Source organism: Camelina sativa, chromosome 10, assembly GCF_030686135.1.
Source record: "Camelina sativa cultivar CO46 ecotype springtype chromosome 10, ASM3068613v1".
Taxonomy (NCBI): domain Eukaryota; kingdom Viridiplantae; phylum Streptophyta; class Magnoliopsida; order Brassicales; family Brassicaceae; genus Camelina; species Camelina sativa.
This window is the reverse complement of record NC_141889.1, coordinates 23,770,230-23,786,666: the sequence shown is the minus strand read 5'-3', so window position 1 is coordinate 23,786,666 and position 16,437 is coordinate 23,770,230. Positions and strand designations below refer to the sequence as shown.

The window sequence follows — 16,437 nt, the reverse complement described above, 5'->3', positions numbered from 1 at the left end:
TTTAGCCTCATTGATCATTAAGACTACGTACGGTAGACTTTGAAAAAACTTGAGAAACTTCAAAAAAAATACGACAATCTACATGATGAAAAATGAAGCTAAGTTGGTTATATTGAACCTCACATGTTCGTAGTTTTCTTTAACAACTAATTTCCTAATGAACATATGCAATGTTTTCTCTGTGAGAAATTAATTTCACGCATGTTCGTAGTTTTGGTTTCATTTATGTCCCGTTGAAGTTTTAAAAATTAAATGCAACTTGTAATAAACGTCAAGCAATGTGGAAAAGAAAAAGAAAAAACAAAAACAAAAGCTTGTCCGAACAATTTATAAATTATAAGGAGAAGAGTGCAGTTGTTTTCATGAAACAAGAAAGAACCAAACTACGAAGACCAAAAAAAAGAAAGAGATGAGGATAGTTTTGTTATTATTATTCTTTCTATTTCATAAAGGTTTCTCCTCCGACTATGATTCGAGAATTTCATCCTCAATGCCCCTAAAAATATCTAAACAAAGACCCATCTTATCCCCTAAAAGTACTTTTAAGCTTGGTTTTTTCAAACCGGCCGTAGTAGGTGAGCGTTGGTATCTCGGTATATGGAACGGAAGGTTCCCTAGTGAAGTGGTATGGGTTGCAAACAGAAACAATCCACTCCCCAAGCCCATCGGAACACTCACAATCTTCAACAACAACCTCCACCTTGTTGATCAGTACGGTAAGTCTGTTTGGTCAACTTCAACCAATGGAACTAGCCAAAGACTGAAGAAGTCCGTATTGACTGGAGAACTTCTTGACAACGGCAACTTGATATTGCGATGCTCCGACAACCACGACTCAAGTGGATTTTTATGGCAAAGCTTCGACTATCCGACTGACACATTACTCCCTGATATGAAAGTGGGATGGGATAAGAAGTCGGGTCTAAATAAGATATTACGATCATGGAAAACCACTGACGATCCTTCAACTGGCGATTACACATACAAAGTAGAAATCCGTGAGCCTCCTGAGAGCTACATATGGAAAAAGGCAAGACAACACTCCGGAGTGGTCCGTGGAATAGTGTGAGTGACACGGAAACAATGGGAAAATTGAGGTACGGAACGTACAATCTTACAGTGACGAGTGAGGAAATCAGCTATTCATTTAGCATAAGTAACGCTAGCTTTTTCTCAATATTGAGATTGAGTTCTAGCGGAGCATTGAACCGGTCCACATGGATCCCAAGATCAGGGAAGTTCAAGAGGATAGGTTATTCATTACTAAATGATGCGTGCGATGTGTACAACACATGTGGGCCTAATGGTCTATGTGACATAAACACCTCACCGCCCTGTAATTGTATCCACGGGTTTAAGCCAAGAGAACAAGAGGCGTGGGAACTACAAGATAAAGAAAGCGGGTGTGTGACGAAGACTCAGTCAAGGTGCTCTGGAGATCAGTTCTTAACTCTGAAGAACATGAAACTACCAGATACAGCAGAGTCAGTTGTCGACATGAAACTTGGGTTGAAGGAATGCGAGAAGAAGTGCTTAAATAATTGCAACTGTACTGCCTACGCGAATGAGAGTATGAAAAATGGTGGTTCAGGTTGTATTATTTGGGTAGGGGAGCTATTGGATGTCCGGAAGAACAAGGTTGCCGGTCAAAATCTTTACGTTAGGATGGACGCCATTTATATCGGTTCGTTTCTCCCTCCACAACTAGACAAAAATCCAATTAACTAACTCTATAGGACCCTCAAATATTGAAAAATATGTTATATAAAATTTATTCTTTATGTTTTACAAAATTCTTCATTCATAAGTTTTATTTTAAAGGTTAATTTTATGAAACATAAAGAATAAATTTTCTATCTCATTAATAAATTTTGTATTTTAAAGGTTAATTTCTTCATCATTAAATTGTATTTTTAAGGTTAACTGTATCCTTTTCAACTCATCAAACCAAAACACTCGTTCACGTAATAATATACAAATTAAGACTATTAATCATTTTTTTTGTGCACCTAAGAGTATTAATCATGTAACATAATAATAATAACGTAATAAAATTTTGTAAACTTTTTAACTTGTTTTTCTTTTGTTTTTAGGTGAAGAAGGAAACAACAATACAACAATAATAATTCTTGTTGTTGTTGGAGTCGGTATTTTTCTTATTGTAAGTTTCATTATACTGTTTTACGTTTGGAAAAGAAAAAAGAGGCCGCCAAAAAAAGTAATTGCCGCACCTATTGGTATGTTTGTGATATATATAATTAATCTCTTTTTCTTATTCAATACTACTTTGTGTCTCAATGGAATTTTTTTTGTTTTCGTTTTTAACTAGAGTAAGTGAGTAACTATATATATATTTTATTCTATTCAGGAGAATTACATTTTGAGTCTATGGAACTTGAAACTATTGTCCTGGCCACCCAAGGTTTTTCTGATTCAAATAAAATAGGAAAAGGTGGTTTTGGGATTGTTTACAAGGTACCTTATATATATATATATATATATATATATTAGTTCGTTTTGCTAGACTCCTTGTAATCTATAATACATTAAACAGGGGAGGTTACTTGACGGACAAGAAATCGCTGTGAAGAGACTGTTGAAGATTTCAACTCAAGGTATTGCTGGATTTGAAACTGAGTTAAGTCTGATCGCGAGTGTCCAACATGTAAACCTCGTCCAGCTCCTAGGCTACTGCTTTGAGGGGGGTGAGATGATTCTAATTTATGAATACCTGGAAAACTCAAGCCTCGACACTTTTATATTTGGTTAGTAACTCATATTTTAAGAAGTTGTATTTTTAAGGTTACTGAAAAGTAACTAATTTGATTTAGCTTGTGATCGTCTCCTAGACGAAAGCCAAAGCTCTAAGTTACACTGGGAGAAGAGGTTCCAAATTATCAATGGAATCACTCGGGGCCTTTTGTATCTTCACCAAGATTCGCGGTATCAGATTGTCCATAGGGACTTAAAACCCAGCAATGTTTTACTTGACAAAGATATGGTTCCAAAAATATCGGATTTTGGGATGGGAAAAGTATTTGATAAGAATAAGGCCGAAGCTAACACAACAAATATCGTCGGAACTTAGTAAGCGACCAAACTATTATTAGCATCATCGTTACCTTCTGGAAATAAAGTAAACAAAAACTCACAATTGTCTTTCATGTTTCTTGCTTGATACAGCGGTTACATGTCTCCGGAATACGCGGAGGACGGAATTTATTCAACAAAGTCTGATGTCTTCAGTTTCGGTGTCTTGGTTCTTGAGATTATCTGTGGAAAAAAGAACAGAGAATCTTATAAATACTCGGAGAACGAAGAAAGTCTTATTAATTATGTAAGCAATCAAATTATTTTCGTCTTTTTATTTGTGATTGATAAATGCTTAAAAGCTTTGTTATTATGAATAGATATGGAGGTATTGGAAGGAAGGTAAAGGGCTCGACATCATTGATCCGGTTATCCTTGACTCATCAACATTCCAACCACAGGAAGTCAAAAGATGCATACAGATTGGTCTCTTGTGCGTTCAAGAACGTCCGGAAGATAGACCCACGATGTTATCAGTGTCTGTGATGCTCGCAAGCGAAACAATGGAGATCGCTCTACCAAAACCGCCTGGTTATTTAGTTCGTAGAAGTCCTCTTGAGATTGGTTCCTCATCACGAAAAAGGCGAAATGAAGAGTCTTGGACTGTGGCTGAAGTAACCTATTCGGGCATTGAACCTCGGTAATATAACGACGTGTTTCATAAGGAATTTATTTATGGAGAAAGATTGTAAAGGTTGATAGAAATACGTATAAGGAAGAGTATATGTTAAGGATCTTCTTGTAATTATTATTAAGTTAAACCCTAATGTATAGACTATATCTATGTCCTGTAAATCATTCCTTAAGGCAATACAATTAGTATTCTCTTCCAGCCGCCGCTCATCTTCATCTTCTTTGTTTTCCCTCTCACGGCCATGGCTGCTCCAACCCAAATTGTCACTCAAACTGATGCCTCCTCTCTTGTTAACATCAACATGTCCAATGTCAAACAACTCACGGCTACAAACTTTTTGATGTGGAATCGTCAAGTTCATGCCCTTCTCGATGGTTATGATCTAGCCGGCTATCTTGAAGGTTCAACCGCTGCTCCCGATGCCACGATCGTCACTGCTGGTGTGTCCACTGCAAATCCAACGTACAAACACTGGAAGCGTCAAAGACAAACTCATCTACTCTGGTCTCCTTGGCACTATCTCCGATTCTGTTCAGCCTCTTCTCTCCAAAGCAACGACGTCGGCTGAGATCTGGTGACACTCCGTGACACATACGCAAACCCTAGTTGCGCACACATTAAGCAGATTCGAGAACAGCTTACTCAATGGAAGAAAGAAACAAAGACCATTGATGAATATGTTCGGGGGTTCACTACATGTTTCGATCAATTGGCGTTGCTTGACAACCCCTTTACTGACCTGTATCATGAAGTACGCACCAGACACGAAGGACGAAGAAATATCTCAGAAAGACTAAGAAAATAAAATTCCCGAGAACGACCAAGTGACTTGCGCATAAAGTTACTAAGTCATGGAACGACCCAAAATCAAAGAACGGACGAGAACCGTTGGGACATCCGTATTTGTTGGAGAATGGATGACCAAAGGAGATGGTGGAAGGACCAAAGGAAGGAAAAAGAAAGTAATGGCCATGGAAAAATAGTGCTAAGGACATTAAACGGACCATGGGAACGGAATGGCTGTGTACCAGCCGGACGATCGATGTAGCGCGAGACCACGAACTGATTGGACGAATGTACGAGAAAACCGGAACGGGACGTGGAAGTCGAGTGTAACGGACGAGAGGTCCAGAGATGGACGCAAAAGTTCTGTGTCACGGTCAGGAGGACCAGGGACTGCCGAGGAAATAAGCTCGTAGACGAAGGAATGGTTCTGCGCACGAGTACAAACGTACTTGGGACGCAAGAGGGACGCGAGAAGGATGAGGAAGTGAAAGAATCTCTACATGGGAGAGAGATGCCACGTGTCACGCGATTAAGCCACTTCCACCAGCGAGTGAGATGCACGCGCGAGTGGGAGAGAGTGCATGTAGAAATTTTGCCACTTGTCAAATGAGTTTTGCCACTTGCCTAAGCCAAGAAATCGAGTGTGGGCTTATAAATAGACCCCCTTGACTCTTCATTTTCGACAAAACTCTTTCTAAACACCAAAGCTTTGCCAATTTCTCTCTCAAACTTTTGGGGAAGAAATCTTGTGATTTTGAGCTAAGAGGAGAAAGGAGAGGAAGATCTCGTCGGTAAGAAGTTTGAGGAGAGGTGCTGTCAGATCGGCGTGGTGTGGTGGATTTCCAATCGGCCAAAAAAAGTCTCCAAGGCTAAGGTGAGTTGTGGATTTTGTTGATGGGAGGTGTGTGAGCTCTCTAGCTCTTGCATCGGCCCTTGTGTGTTGCATTTTTCCTTGTTGCCTGTAGATTTAGAGGGTTGCATGTAGTCAAGAGGGTTCTTTAATCATTTGGGGGGGGGGGGGGGGAATGACTTTTTCTTGGGCTATATGCAAGTGTGAAATGCCTTGCATGCTAGATCTAAGGATTTTAAAAACTTGAGATGAGAACATTAATTTTTAGAAATCTCATGCAAGTGTGAAATGCCTTTCATGATTGATTTTTGGGGTTTTTTAAATTTTCTAAAGGTTGGAAAATATTTATAAAAATCACTTGCAAGTGTGAAATGCCTTGCATGTTGATTTGGGAAATTTTTGGGTCATGGGATCGATGGAAAAAATTAGTAGGATTTTTCGTACTTAAAATTTGGGTTAAATGGGGGTTGTTTCATGCATTTAAAATTTATCTTTAATTTTTGCATGATGAGTTGAGGGAGGTTAAACCCCTAGAGTTGATGGGAAATCAGTCTAGGAAAAGGGGTTGATTTTGGTGAGTCCATACGAGAATCTCCGGGATGGAAAGAGCCGTATGAAGTACCCAAAATTCTCAGAAAAATAAGTTAAACCTCTAAAACTTGGATAAGTGGTTGTTGGTATGGCCATGCGAGGAAGAGTGCCGCATGGGTACCCAAAACCAAGGAAAAATAACCTCATGGCATTGATGGAAGATCAGACCATTGGAGTGTTGTTCCCTAAGGACATGCAAGAATCTCCGGGACAGAAAGAACCGCAGCATGAGAGATAGTTGGGGTTTAAAATGCATGCAAAACTTTATTAAAAAGAACTAAAATTTATCTTTAGGGTTGGGAGCATATAGGATGCATGCATGATAGAATTCTTCTTAAAGTTGCATGATTGTTTTTTTTTGTGGCTTAAGCTTGTGTGTGGTGATTGTTTGTTGCTTGTGATTGAGCTTGAAATTTGTGTGTTATTTTGATTGTACTTAATTCTTGGATTCTTGAGTCCTAGAGTTAAGTGTTGTCCTAGCTAGTTCGCGGGTTAAACGTCTCGGTTCGTAGCTAGAGGTCGAACTTTGTTCCTGACATGTGTGTGAATGTCCGGTGAGCTAATCCAAGGGATCTCATGGCAGGACAGATTCGGGTTTAGCTAGCTACTAGCCCAAACCGCATGATGATGCGGCACAAGTACCTGGTTGTTTACTTGGGGGGAGTAACAATGCGGAGGATTTGGGTGTGTCCGATTGGTTGCCTTTGTGGTATCAATGCGGAAGAGTGTTGGGACGAAACCGAGGATCGATGGGCCCTAGGTTTGGTGTTAATTCCCCAAGTTGATGGTGATATCCCTGGGTGAGGTCTTGTTGTGTAAGTCATGGTGTTGTTACCAGAATTTGGAGTCAAGCGTGGTCAAGCTATCTTGACGCAAGGCTAGCTCTTTCCACCTTGGCAGTGAATGCAAGGTGAAGTGGATTGGAGGCCAAGTTAGAGTCAAGGTATAGATGAGTCGTGTCTTGTTTGTCCCTTGGCTTGAGTGATTGTGTGTGTTTTTTGCCTGCTTGTTAAGCTTCCACATTGCGTGCTTTGTTTGTGGGGATGTATGGGTAGTTGGATGGGTTGTGATTAGCATGTTAGGAGGGGATAGCATGTTAGAGGGTTGCCCAATTCACTGAGTAATCTTAGATTGCTCACCCTTCTCCACAACTGTTTTTCTTGCAGGGAAAGTTAGGAGGGTAGTACCGAGTTTAATGTGTCAGATATGATGTTTTCGTGTTGTGTTACAAATTCCTTGTTTCTTTTCTTTTTATTCGATTGTTTTCGCATTAAGTTGGATCCAACATTTTTTCATGTGTTTTATTGATTTTTGTAAACATTATATTATATAATAAATCGATTATTTTCATATATAATTCGGACAAGTGGAGCTGGTACGGATTAGTCCGGACCAGCATAACGCCGCGTATGTACCGAGGGTTGCCTTTGTGGTATCACTGCGGAAGAGTGTTGGGATGGAACAGAGAATCGATGGGCCCTAGGTTTGGTGTTAATTCTCAGGTTGATGGTTATATCCCTGGGTGAGGTCTAGTTGTGTCAGTCGTGGTGTGGTTACCAGACTTTGGAGTCAAGCGTGTTCAAGCTATCTTGATGCACGACTAGCTCTTTCCACCTTGGCAGTGAATGCAAGGTGAAGTGGCGTGGAGGCCAAGTTAGAGTCAAGGTCTAGACGAGTCGTGTCTTGTTTGTTCCTTGCTTGAGTGATTGTGTGTGTTGTTTGCCTGCTTCTTAAGCTTCCGCATTGGTTGCTTTGTTTGTGGGGATGTCTGGGTAGTTGGATGGGTTGTGATTAGCATGTTAGGAGGGGATAGCATGTTATAGGGTTGCCCAACTCACTGAGTAATCTTAGATTGCTCACCCTTCTCCACAACTATTTTTCTTGCAGGGAAAGTTAAGAGGATAGTACCGAGTGTAATGGATCGGATAGGATGTTTTCGTGCTGTGTTGCAAAGTCCTTGTTTCTTTTCTTTTTATTCGATTGTTTTCGCATTAAGTTGGATCCAACGTTGTTTTCTTTTCGTGTTTTATTGATATTTGTAAACATTATATTATATAATAAATCGATTATTTTCATATATAATTCGGACAAGTGGAGCTGGTTCGGATTAGTCCGGGCCAGCATAATGCCGTGTATGTACTGAGGGTTGCAAAGCCTAAGGAATGTACGTAGCGGATAGGCGGCTACTGGTGGACTGGCTGGGGATCCTAATTCGTTGGTGGAACCTTGGCTGGATCGCAGGCAATCGTCTGATTGTGACGACCTCCGGGCCGGTCCGCGGTTAGTCCGGCCGTGTGAACGGTTCAGGGGCGTTACAACCCCATTGCTCATGAAGACCAGATTGACTACATCCTTGGAGGTCTTCCTGATGACTATCGCCAAATCATTGATCAGATCGAAGGACGTGATTGAAACAACCCTTCCCGTTCTTTTTTTATATATATAATTATAATAATATTGATTCACTAAAGGTCCCATACCCACGAACAACTTAGCGACAATCAACAACAACGGATAACAAAACAATTCCATTAAACCAATAAGAATTTCAACAATAACAATCCTATAACCAACAATGCAATAATCCAGAACCACCAATGAAATAACCAAGTTTCAACATCCTACAATGTTCTATCAACTCATCACTAGTAACCTAACAATAGCTAGACCATAATCAATCAAGCCTCTAGAACATCCTCCTCCTCATCGCCTTGATTCCACGATCACACTTTGCCTTTACCTGCACCAGAAACACATATTGAGATGCATGAGTATTGTCATAACACACAGTGAGGCCATCCTCCCATCTACTGGGCTATACACACAAGCAACTGAGATTCCATTGTTAATCTAAAGAAATAAACACAATCAACACATCAAACAAGGCAAAACTCAACATCGGATAAGATTGGTGTCGATCGACGCTAGCACAACTGGTGTCGATAGACACTGCTTTTGAAAACGCGAACTGCACGAATCCGAACGTCGATCCTCCGTTTCAAATCATCCCGAAACCGTCCCAAACTCTCCCAAACACCTCACGAACCTATGGGAAACACGAAAACAACAAATGCAAGCAAGCAAACGCCACAAATAAACAAAGAACAACCAAACAAAAGAGATCTCAGGCTTAGATCAGCCATGGTCAAGCACTCACCTCTTTTGCAGGAAGATTTGGTTGAAAAACGATGGAAACAACACCTCAAGAAGCTTCTCCTTCATTCCCAGCAACAACTCTCCCTTCTACAGCTACATATCTCACCAAAAAGAAGCCAAAAAACCTCACAACTCACAAACTCTCTCTTTTCTCTCTTTCTTCTGCAAACAACGACATAAACACTTTCTAAACCCTCAATTCGTCGCTTCCCACTTATATATTAGGTTTAGATAACTCAATTAAGCCAAACCAAACCAGAATCGCGAATTAAAACAAACTTGTCAAACCCAGAAATATTGGTGTCGATCGACACACCCATGGTGTCGGTAGACACCCACTCCAAAAATGCAATATCCGGTCCGCGGATGTTACAGTGATACTGCTCCGAAAATCACCGAGGTGCATGAAAAACTGATTAACCATGAACTAAAACTTCAAAACATGGTTAATCTCGCCACCTCTGTTCCGGCGACTGCACATGTAGTCTCTTCTAAAGCTTCTGGTTTCAACCATCACACAGGTTACCAGCCACGACCTGGATCGCAGGGATAACAACATAACAACTCCTCTCGTGGTACAGGTCGAGGCTATCAGGGTAGGTGTCAAATTTGTGGCGTCTATGGCCATATCGCACGTCGGTGTTCAAAGCTTCAGACTGGTGGTGGATATTATCCATCTCATGGTGGCTATAATACGTCCGATGGTCCACCCTCTTCTCCCATGACAATGTGGCAACCGCAAGCAAATGTTGCTATGGCTCCGCCTTACAACCTGGGCAACTGGATCATGGACTCCGCGGCAACACATCACTTGATGTCGGATCTGGCCAATCTGTCGGTTCTTCAACCTTACACTGGTGGTGAGGAAGTCACCATCGCAGATGGTTCCAGAATACCAATTTCACATACTGGTTCCGCTTTGCTCTCTACTCCTTCTGGTCAACTTGCTATTAATAATGTGTTATCTGTGCCAAATGTTTGCAAAATCTCATCTCAGTGTATCATGGGCCTAGTTAGAGGTCGTGAGGCCCATAAAGAAAGGTGATCCCATGGGCCCAGAGGGAACATGGGGCCCACTGAGAGCTGGCGGTCAGAGCGTTACAAATAGTATCAGCGCCGAACCCAGATGAGTGTGGAGCCGAATGGGCTCACACGGTCGGGGGTGACGATCTTGGTGCGCAACATGGACGTTACGATCTGTTAGTGGGGATGAATTGTTACACCCTTTTTTGCGGAGGGGTTTAAATGAATTGATTTGGCCACCTATGTCACTAAAGTGCATTTATCTTTTCGGTTAAGAGTTCTGAGAGAACTCTACAGTTAAGCATGTTTATGCTGGAGTAATCTCAGGATGGAGGACTTTCTGGGAAGTGATCGTCGGAACAGTGCGAGTGAGGACAAAACACAGGGAAAATCATGTGATGATTTGTAGGGCCAAATCAATTCTTTTAAACCTCTGCGCAAGTCTCTGAAACCGGGGTGTCACAATTCATCCTCACTAACAGATCGGAACGTCTTCGTTACGCACCAAGACCGTCACCCCCTACAGTGTGAGTCCACTCGGCTCTATACTCGTCTGGATTCGACTCTCATACCAAACTGAAACAATCTTACCCATTTTTTTTAAAATAAATGTCATTGTCAATTAAAAAACATTTAAAAAGCCAATGCTCATGGTTCGAACTCAAAACCTCTAATAATTAAAGCATATGATGTAACCAATTGATCCGACAACTATATATAAGATAAAGTTAAACTTTTAATATTATATGACTAGGTTTTACCCCGTGGTACACCAAGGGTCTATTATTTTGTTGATATGATATTGTAATGGTTTAGAGGTGCTTGTAGTTGAATTGAATCTATATATATATATAGCGTACTTGTTTACATCCAATTAATGACAGTTAATGCCCATTGTATCTTAGGAAATATCTAATTTGCATGCCAAATTTTTAGGGCTGAGTTTGACAAAAAGAATTTATAACCCAAATTATGTAATCACACCCTCTTAATCACATCCCTATAATATAGCAACTAATTCAAATGAATACATCTTAAGAAATATCTAATTTTGCGTTTAATAAACGATTACATATTTGGTTATATCTTATTAGTTTTAAATGTACACTATTAAACCAATAATATCAATTGAGAATCATAATAAGAATATGTCATATCATTCATTCCTAACTTATAAATAACCATGATGAAACTCGCTAGCATCTGTTCTTTGACTGCTCTTACGCCACAGAGGTTTGGACTTACTTTACTACACGAGCTCGTATATCCCCTCCGGTGGATTTTGAGGCTAGAGGTAGATGGTTGAAGAACCCTTCGAGAGACAAGAATATAGTTATGATTTTGCGTTTAGCTCATCAAGCCTCAGTGTATGCTCTCTGGAGGGAACAAAATTTCAGGCTTCACAATGCCACATCTCGTCCTGCCTCTCTTCTGCTCATAGAAATTAAGAACACCATCAGACTGCATTTGGGTCCCCTAACGCTCAACCAACGAATTTTGCCTCCAGCTCCTACTCTCCTCGTTACATGGTTTGGTGTTTTCCATTAAGACTGTTGATATATTTCCTCCTCCTTTATGTAGGTGTTACTCGTTATAGGAGGCACCTTTGTTTGTAACCAGTTTCAAGTAAAAAATAAAAAATGTCAAATCCTTCTATAGTCATCCCAATGTACTTCTGTCGTGCTCACTGAATCAACCTTATTTATTTTCATAATGGGCTTAATGGGCTTTGTATTTTGAGCTTTACTTAAAACCATTATACATTTAAGAGTCCTTCATTAAATAATACTTACCAAAATTTTCATTCTCCTTCTTCTTTCTCTCTGATTTTGCTTACTTGACCACAAAGTAGCCGAGAAGTAACACTGGCGAAGGAAGAAAACAAGAGAGGAGTAATGGAAATCGCAAAGGAAGATAGCTCATGAGGTCGAAGGCATGAAGAACGATGCTCTTCGCTTTGGTCTTCACGGCGTTAAGAGCGATATCATCGGATCTCACCCTCTCGATTCAGCCTACGAATCTGTAAGCAATTTCAACATTGAAGGAAGTGAACAAAAATTAGGCTAAGAAACGAAAATTAGTGTGTTTGATTTGGTTCATTTCTTTGTAAATTTGAGAACTCTGTTGTTTGAATTTCTGAAATTAGGGTTTGTTTTGTTTCAGGGAAAGAAATCAGAAGAAGAAATGAAGAGGAAAGTGATTATGCATACTTATGGAGCTGCTCTTCCTTTGAAGATGGATCTTGATAGGCAAATCCTTTCTAGGTATGGATCTTTTAACCAGTAGCATTATATAGGTTCTATAGATTACTGTTAAGATTGAAATATTGTTAATATGGCTGTTCTGAATTTTCAAGTATTGTCTTCAGAAATGTTTAGATGATGAATCATCATAATTGGTTATTATATCAGAACTTGGAATCATAAACCGCAGAGTGGACACTTTTTTAGATTTGAAGACTTTTAGATTTTTGGTATTCACATAGAGCTGCCTCAACTTCCTATGGTGAAGTGAATATTTTATCTTTTTTGTTTTGCTCTATGGAGTATTCAGGTTTCAGAGACCTCCGGGACTAATTCCGTCGTCAATGCTTGGCCTTGAAGTCTACACAGGAGCTATAAATGAATTTGGTTTTGAGGATTACTTGAATGGAAAATTGTTCTTTTACAGCTCTATTCCATTTTGGTTGTGCCTTACAACTTCATCTACTGGTCCTCTACTGGTCGTCTACTCCTACAATCACTAAGTGACTATAGAATTACTCAGTTCGTACTAGGAGAAAAGTGTTTCAGCTTTTCTTTATTTTCCCTAGTTTTCATCATTTATTGTTCTTCTGATTGTTCTAATAATGGTATCTAATCCGCAGATCCTCGTGAATCCGAGAGGCGCAAACCAATAGACTTTCACCACGGCATGGAAGTTCGGTGTAACACCCGTGAACCAAAACTGTGCGTTTTGGGTAAGGGTGTTAATCGACACCAAGGGGGTGTCGGTCGACACCAATGTTTTCTGATTCGACCAGTTCGATTTAATTATCGATTTGGACCGGGTTGGTTTAGGAAAAACCATTAAACCGAGATATTTAAGTGTTTTGACGACCAGAAGGGTTTGGGGGAAGTTTCTCTTGTCGCCGTTTAACGCTTTTGAGAGAAAAAGAAGAAAAAGAGAGTTCTTGAGATTTTTGGTGAGATTGGTGAGATTCCTTGCTGTTCTTGAGAGATCCAAGGCTGGGAATGATCTAGAAGCTTGCTAGGAGGGTTGGATTCGATGCTCTTGGTCTGAATCTTCCTGCAAAGAGGTGAGTGCATGACCATAGCTAATCTAAGCCCTTGATTTCCTTGTTCTTGCTTGTTTGTTGTTGTTTTGTGTGTTTTCTTGCTGGGGATTGGATTATACAGGTTCCTAATGATGTTTCCGGCATGAGTTTTGAGCTTTGGATGGTTTGGAGGAGATTGGGAAGCGAGATTCGACTTTCGGCTACGTGCGGATCACAGTTGGAGGTGGAGTGTCGATCGACACCACTTGGTGTCGGTCGACACCAGCAAAATGGGCATCGATCGACACTGTGGGGTAGTGTCAGTCGACACCAATGTCAGTGTCCGTCTCGCTGGAAGGGAGGTATCGGTCGACACCTCCCTTCCAGCGAGACGATGTTCGTTTTTCCTGGTTTGTGTGTTTTGATAGTTAATTGTTTAGAACATTGGAATCACTGTCGCTTGTGTGTATAGCCCAGTAGATGGGAGGATTGCCTCACTGAGTGTTTATCAAATACTCATGCATCTCAATTTGTGTTTGCGGTGTAGGTAAAGGCAAAGTGTGATCGTGGAAACAAGGTAATGAAGAGGAGGATGTTCTAGGGACTCGATTGGTTGCTGTCTGACGTTGTTAGGTTGCTAGAGTTGGGTCTTTAGAACTTGCTAGGTTGCCGGTTCCTTGTTTCTTGTTGTTTGACATTGGATATTGGTTATTTATTATTATTGAATATTTATTGGATATTTGTATTAGTTATTCCGTTGTTGATTGTGATTGTGGTTAGGTGGCTAGTGGGTATGGGACCACTAGTTGTAGTTTATTATTTATTATTTATTTTTTAAAAAACAAAACGAGTCAGGTCGTTTCAGTTTGGTATCAAAGCCCTTACGGTTCTAGGTTTGGGTTCACTAGGTTTCTGTTGTGATGTTTGAGATTGCATGTATTCATTGATTATGTGAGTTAGTCAATTGTGTGTGTCATGAAGTCCTAGAACATCCTCTTCGAGCATACAATGTGATTCCACGGTGAGTTTATGTTTTTGTGGTTTGTGTTATGTTAAGATTGCTTGTTAGCCTCTGTTCTTGGAAGTGTAGTGGTTAAAGGTGTTTGAGTTGTTGGTCGTGGACGTGGTCGTGGCCGGACGGGTTTCCGAGGCCAGCGAGTGTGTGGTCCAGAGTTCCACGAGGAGGTATGTCGTAGGATTGCAAGCTTATCAGGAGTGACCAGAGGGGTTAGCCGGTGAACGTGCCGGGGGTGCTGGGAACCCAAGTGTGGGGTTACAGCAGGTGGAGCCCAGGGTCGAGATGATCACTTGGCATATCTGTTGGCGTGCTGTGGGAGCGGTTACCGAGAGGGGTACCAGTGCAGGCTCTAGTGTACCGCATGTGGCAGGGTGCAGCCGAGGGCTGCGGATGTTGAGGTCTATCCATTTATTGTTAGGAGGATGGAACAGTTGTAGATGAGCGGTATGAGATTTTTCTCGAGAGGTATCGAGCCTAGAAGGGCAGTGATGTATCTGCATTTTACTTGTTTTAGATCCTCATTTGCATTCACTTTAGCATCATTTCATCCTGTGTTTGTAGCATTTGCGTCTCATTCTTGCATAAATTCACTCACTTAGTAGTTTTCCATTAGCATTGCATACATTGTTGCATATGGAGTTGTTATCAGGTTTTGGAGAGCTTTTGGGAACACGAAGCTGAGCAGAGTGCAAGGCGAAAGAGAGCTCGATCGAGCTGGGAAGACGAAGTGAAGCAGAGGAAGTCGAACCAAGGCAGAATGACCAACTGAAGCGGAATCTAGCCTAACGCATGCAGAGCAGAAGACAAGGCGGAGCGACTGACACAGGAGGCAGAGCTCGATCGAGCTGATTGAAAGAAAGGACGGTCGAGCTGTCTGAGAAAAAGAAGAGCTCGATCGAGCTGAAGTGGAACGCGAAACCAAAGCTGGACAAGAGGAGAAAGCATAGCTCGATCGAGCTGTTGGAAGCAGAGGAGACCGAGATCGTGCTAAGCATCAACCGACTTAAAAATCGTTGACTTTGACTAGGGTTTTCACAAGCTTAGTATAAATATGTCTCATTTGTTTAGACTTGAGAGGATCCTTTTGAGCTATTTTCTAGAACTTCTCTCAAGAAACAAAACGTGTTTAAGGCTTTGTAATTCGAATTCTCTTTTAATCTTTCAAGTTTTTATAGTTTTACATCTCTCTTTTATGCTTTAGTTTATATAATCTTGTTAATATCTCTTTAATCTCTTTTCATAATGTTGCTTATTGAATTTTCTGGGTTTGGGTTCTTGAGCTTCATGATTTCTGAGTAGTGTTCTTAGAGTTCTTGAGGTTGGGTGAGATCCATGAGGTTTTCTTAGTCTTTTCTAGGGTTTTGATGTTTAAATCTTTTAGATCCCTTCTGGATTAGTGTTCTTCATGCTAGCTTCTTTCTGATCATCTGAAGCTTGACCCGAGGCATTTCCACCCGAGAGGGCTCGGTGAAATGTCTGATCTAGCTAATACCGGAGATTTACGTGCCTAGCCTAAGAGATTAGTTGTCTAGGGTGTTTATTGACATTGATTGATTGGTTGTTAATGCCTGCCTTGTTATGCTTCGCTAAAGAGATTTAGGTCTGGAGGTAACTTGGCTTGAGGGTCTCTGTCACGAGAGTGCATTGACCTGTTGTTGAATCTCTCGTCTAGGGATAGCTTTGTTTAAAGTTTTATCGAATCTTTGTATTAAGACTAAGTTACTTCATGGATCATTGATACCCAGCCTCACGAGCTCTCTTTTATCATCTGTTTGCATCAGTTTACATTTTGCTTGTTTCGCTTAGCTTTGCTTACTTTTGTTAGTCACTGCTTAGCTTTGTTAGTCACTGCTTACTTTTGTTAGTCACTGCTTAGCTTTGTTAGTCACTGCTTACTTTTGTTAGTCACTGCTTAGCTTTTGTTAGTCACTGCTTAGCTTTGTTAGTCACTGCTTAGTTTTGCTATTAGTTCTCCTTTTCTTTTGTTGCTTGCTCACTTAGGTTGTTAGAAAATCAAAACTAAGGTTCGCTTG

General features: G+C 40.7%; 2 protein-coding genes and 1 pseudogene across 2 annotated transcripts; all 3 read left to right on the top strand.

Annotated features, from left to right (window-relative positions):
- The first annotated feature begins 458 nt into the window (after positions 1-458).
- Positions 459-3,088, top strand: LOC104720587 (receptor-like serine/threonine-protein kinase SD1-8; annotated as a pseudogene).
- A 95-nt stretch (positions 3,089-3,183) lies between these two features.
- Positions 3,184-3,913, top strand: LOC147937252 (receptor-like serine/threonine-protein kinase SD1-8). Its single transcript, XM_087470315.1, has 2 exons — positions 3,184-3,337; positions 3,411-3,913. Exons 1-2 carry the CDS (start codon positions 3,191-3,193, stop codon positions 3,732-3,734), a joined length of 471 nt encoding a protein of 156 aa, XP_087326441.1. The 5' UTR covers positions 3,184-3,190; the 3' UTR covers positions 3,735-3,913.
- Positions 3,914-11,924: 8,011 nt separating this feature from the next.
- On the top strand, positions 11,925-15,578 carry LOC104720586 (cyclin-B1-2-like). The gene is made up of 3 exons (XM_019230788.2): positions 11,925-12,152; positions 12,294-12,394; positions 12,684-15,578. Exons 1-3 carry the CDS (start codon positions 12,066-12,068, stop codon positions 12,874-12,876), a joined length of 381 nt encoding a protein of 126 aa, XP_019086333.2. The 5' UTR covers positions 11,925-12,065; the 3' UTR covers positions 12,877-15,578.
- Positions 15,579-16,437: the final 859 nt, after the last annotated feature.

Excerpts from the sequence above, each read along its gene's own strand:
- LOC147937252 (XM_087470315.1), top strand. The coding sequence starts at position 3,191 with ATGTCTCCGGAATACGCGGAGGACGGAATTTATTCAACAAAGTCTGAT. Across the intron at positions 3,338-3,410 it reads AAGAAAGTCTTATTAATTAT|ATATGGAGGTATTGGAAGGA; the intron begins GTAAGCAATCAA and ends TATTATGAATAG.
- LOC104720586 (XM_019230788.2), top strand. The coding sequence starts at position 12,066 with ATGAAGAACGATGCTCTTCGCTTTGGTCTTCACGGCGTTAAGAGCGAT. Across the intron at positions 12,153-12,293 it reads TCGATTCAGCCTACGAATCT|GGAAAGAAATCAGAAGAAGA; the intron begins GTAAGCAATTTC and ends GTTTTGTTTCAG. Across the intron at positions 12,395-12,683 it reads GATAGGCAAATCCTTTCTAG|GTTTCAGAGACCTCCGGGAC; the intron begins GTATGGATCTTT and ends TGGAGTATTCAG.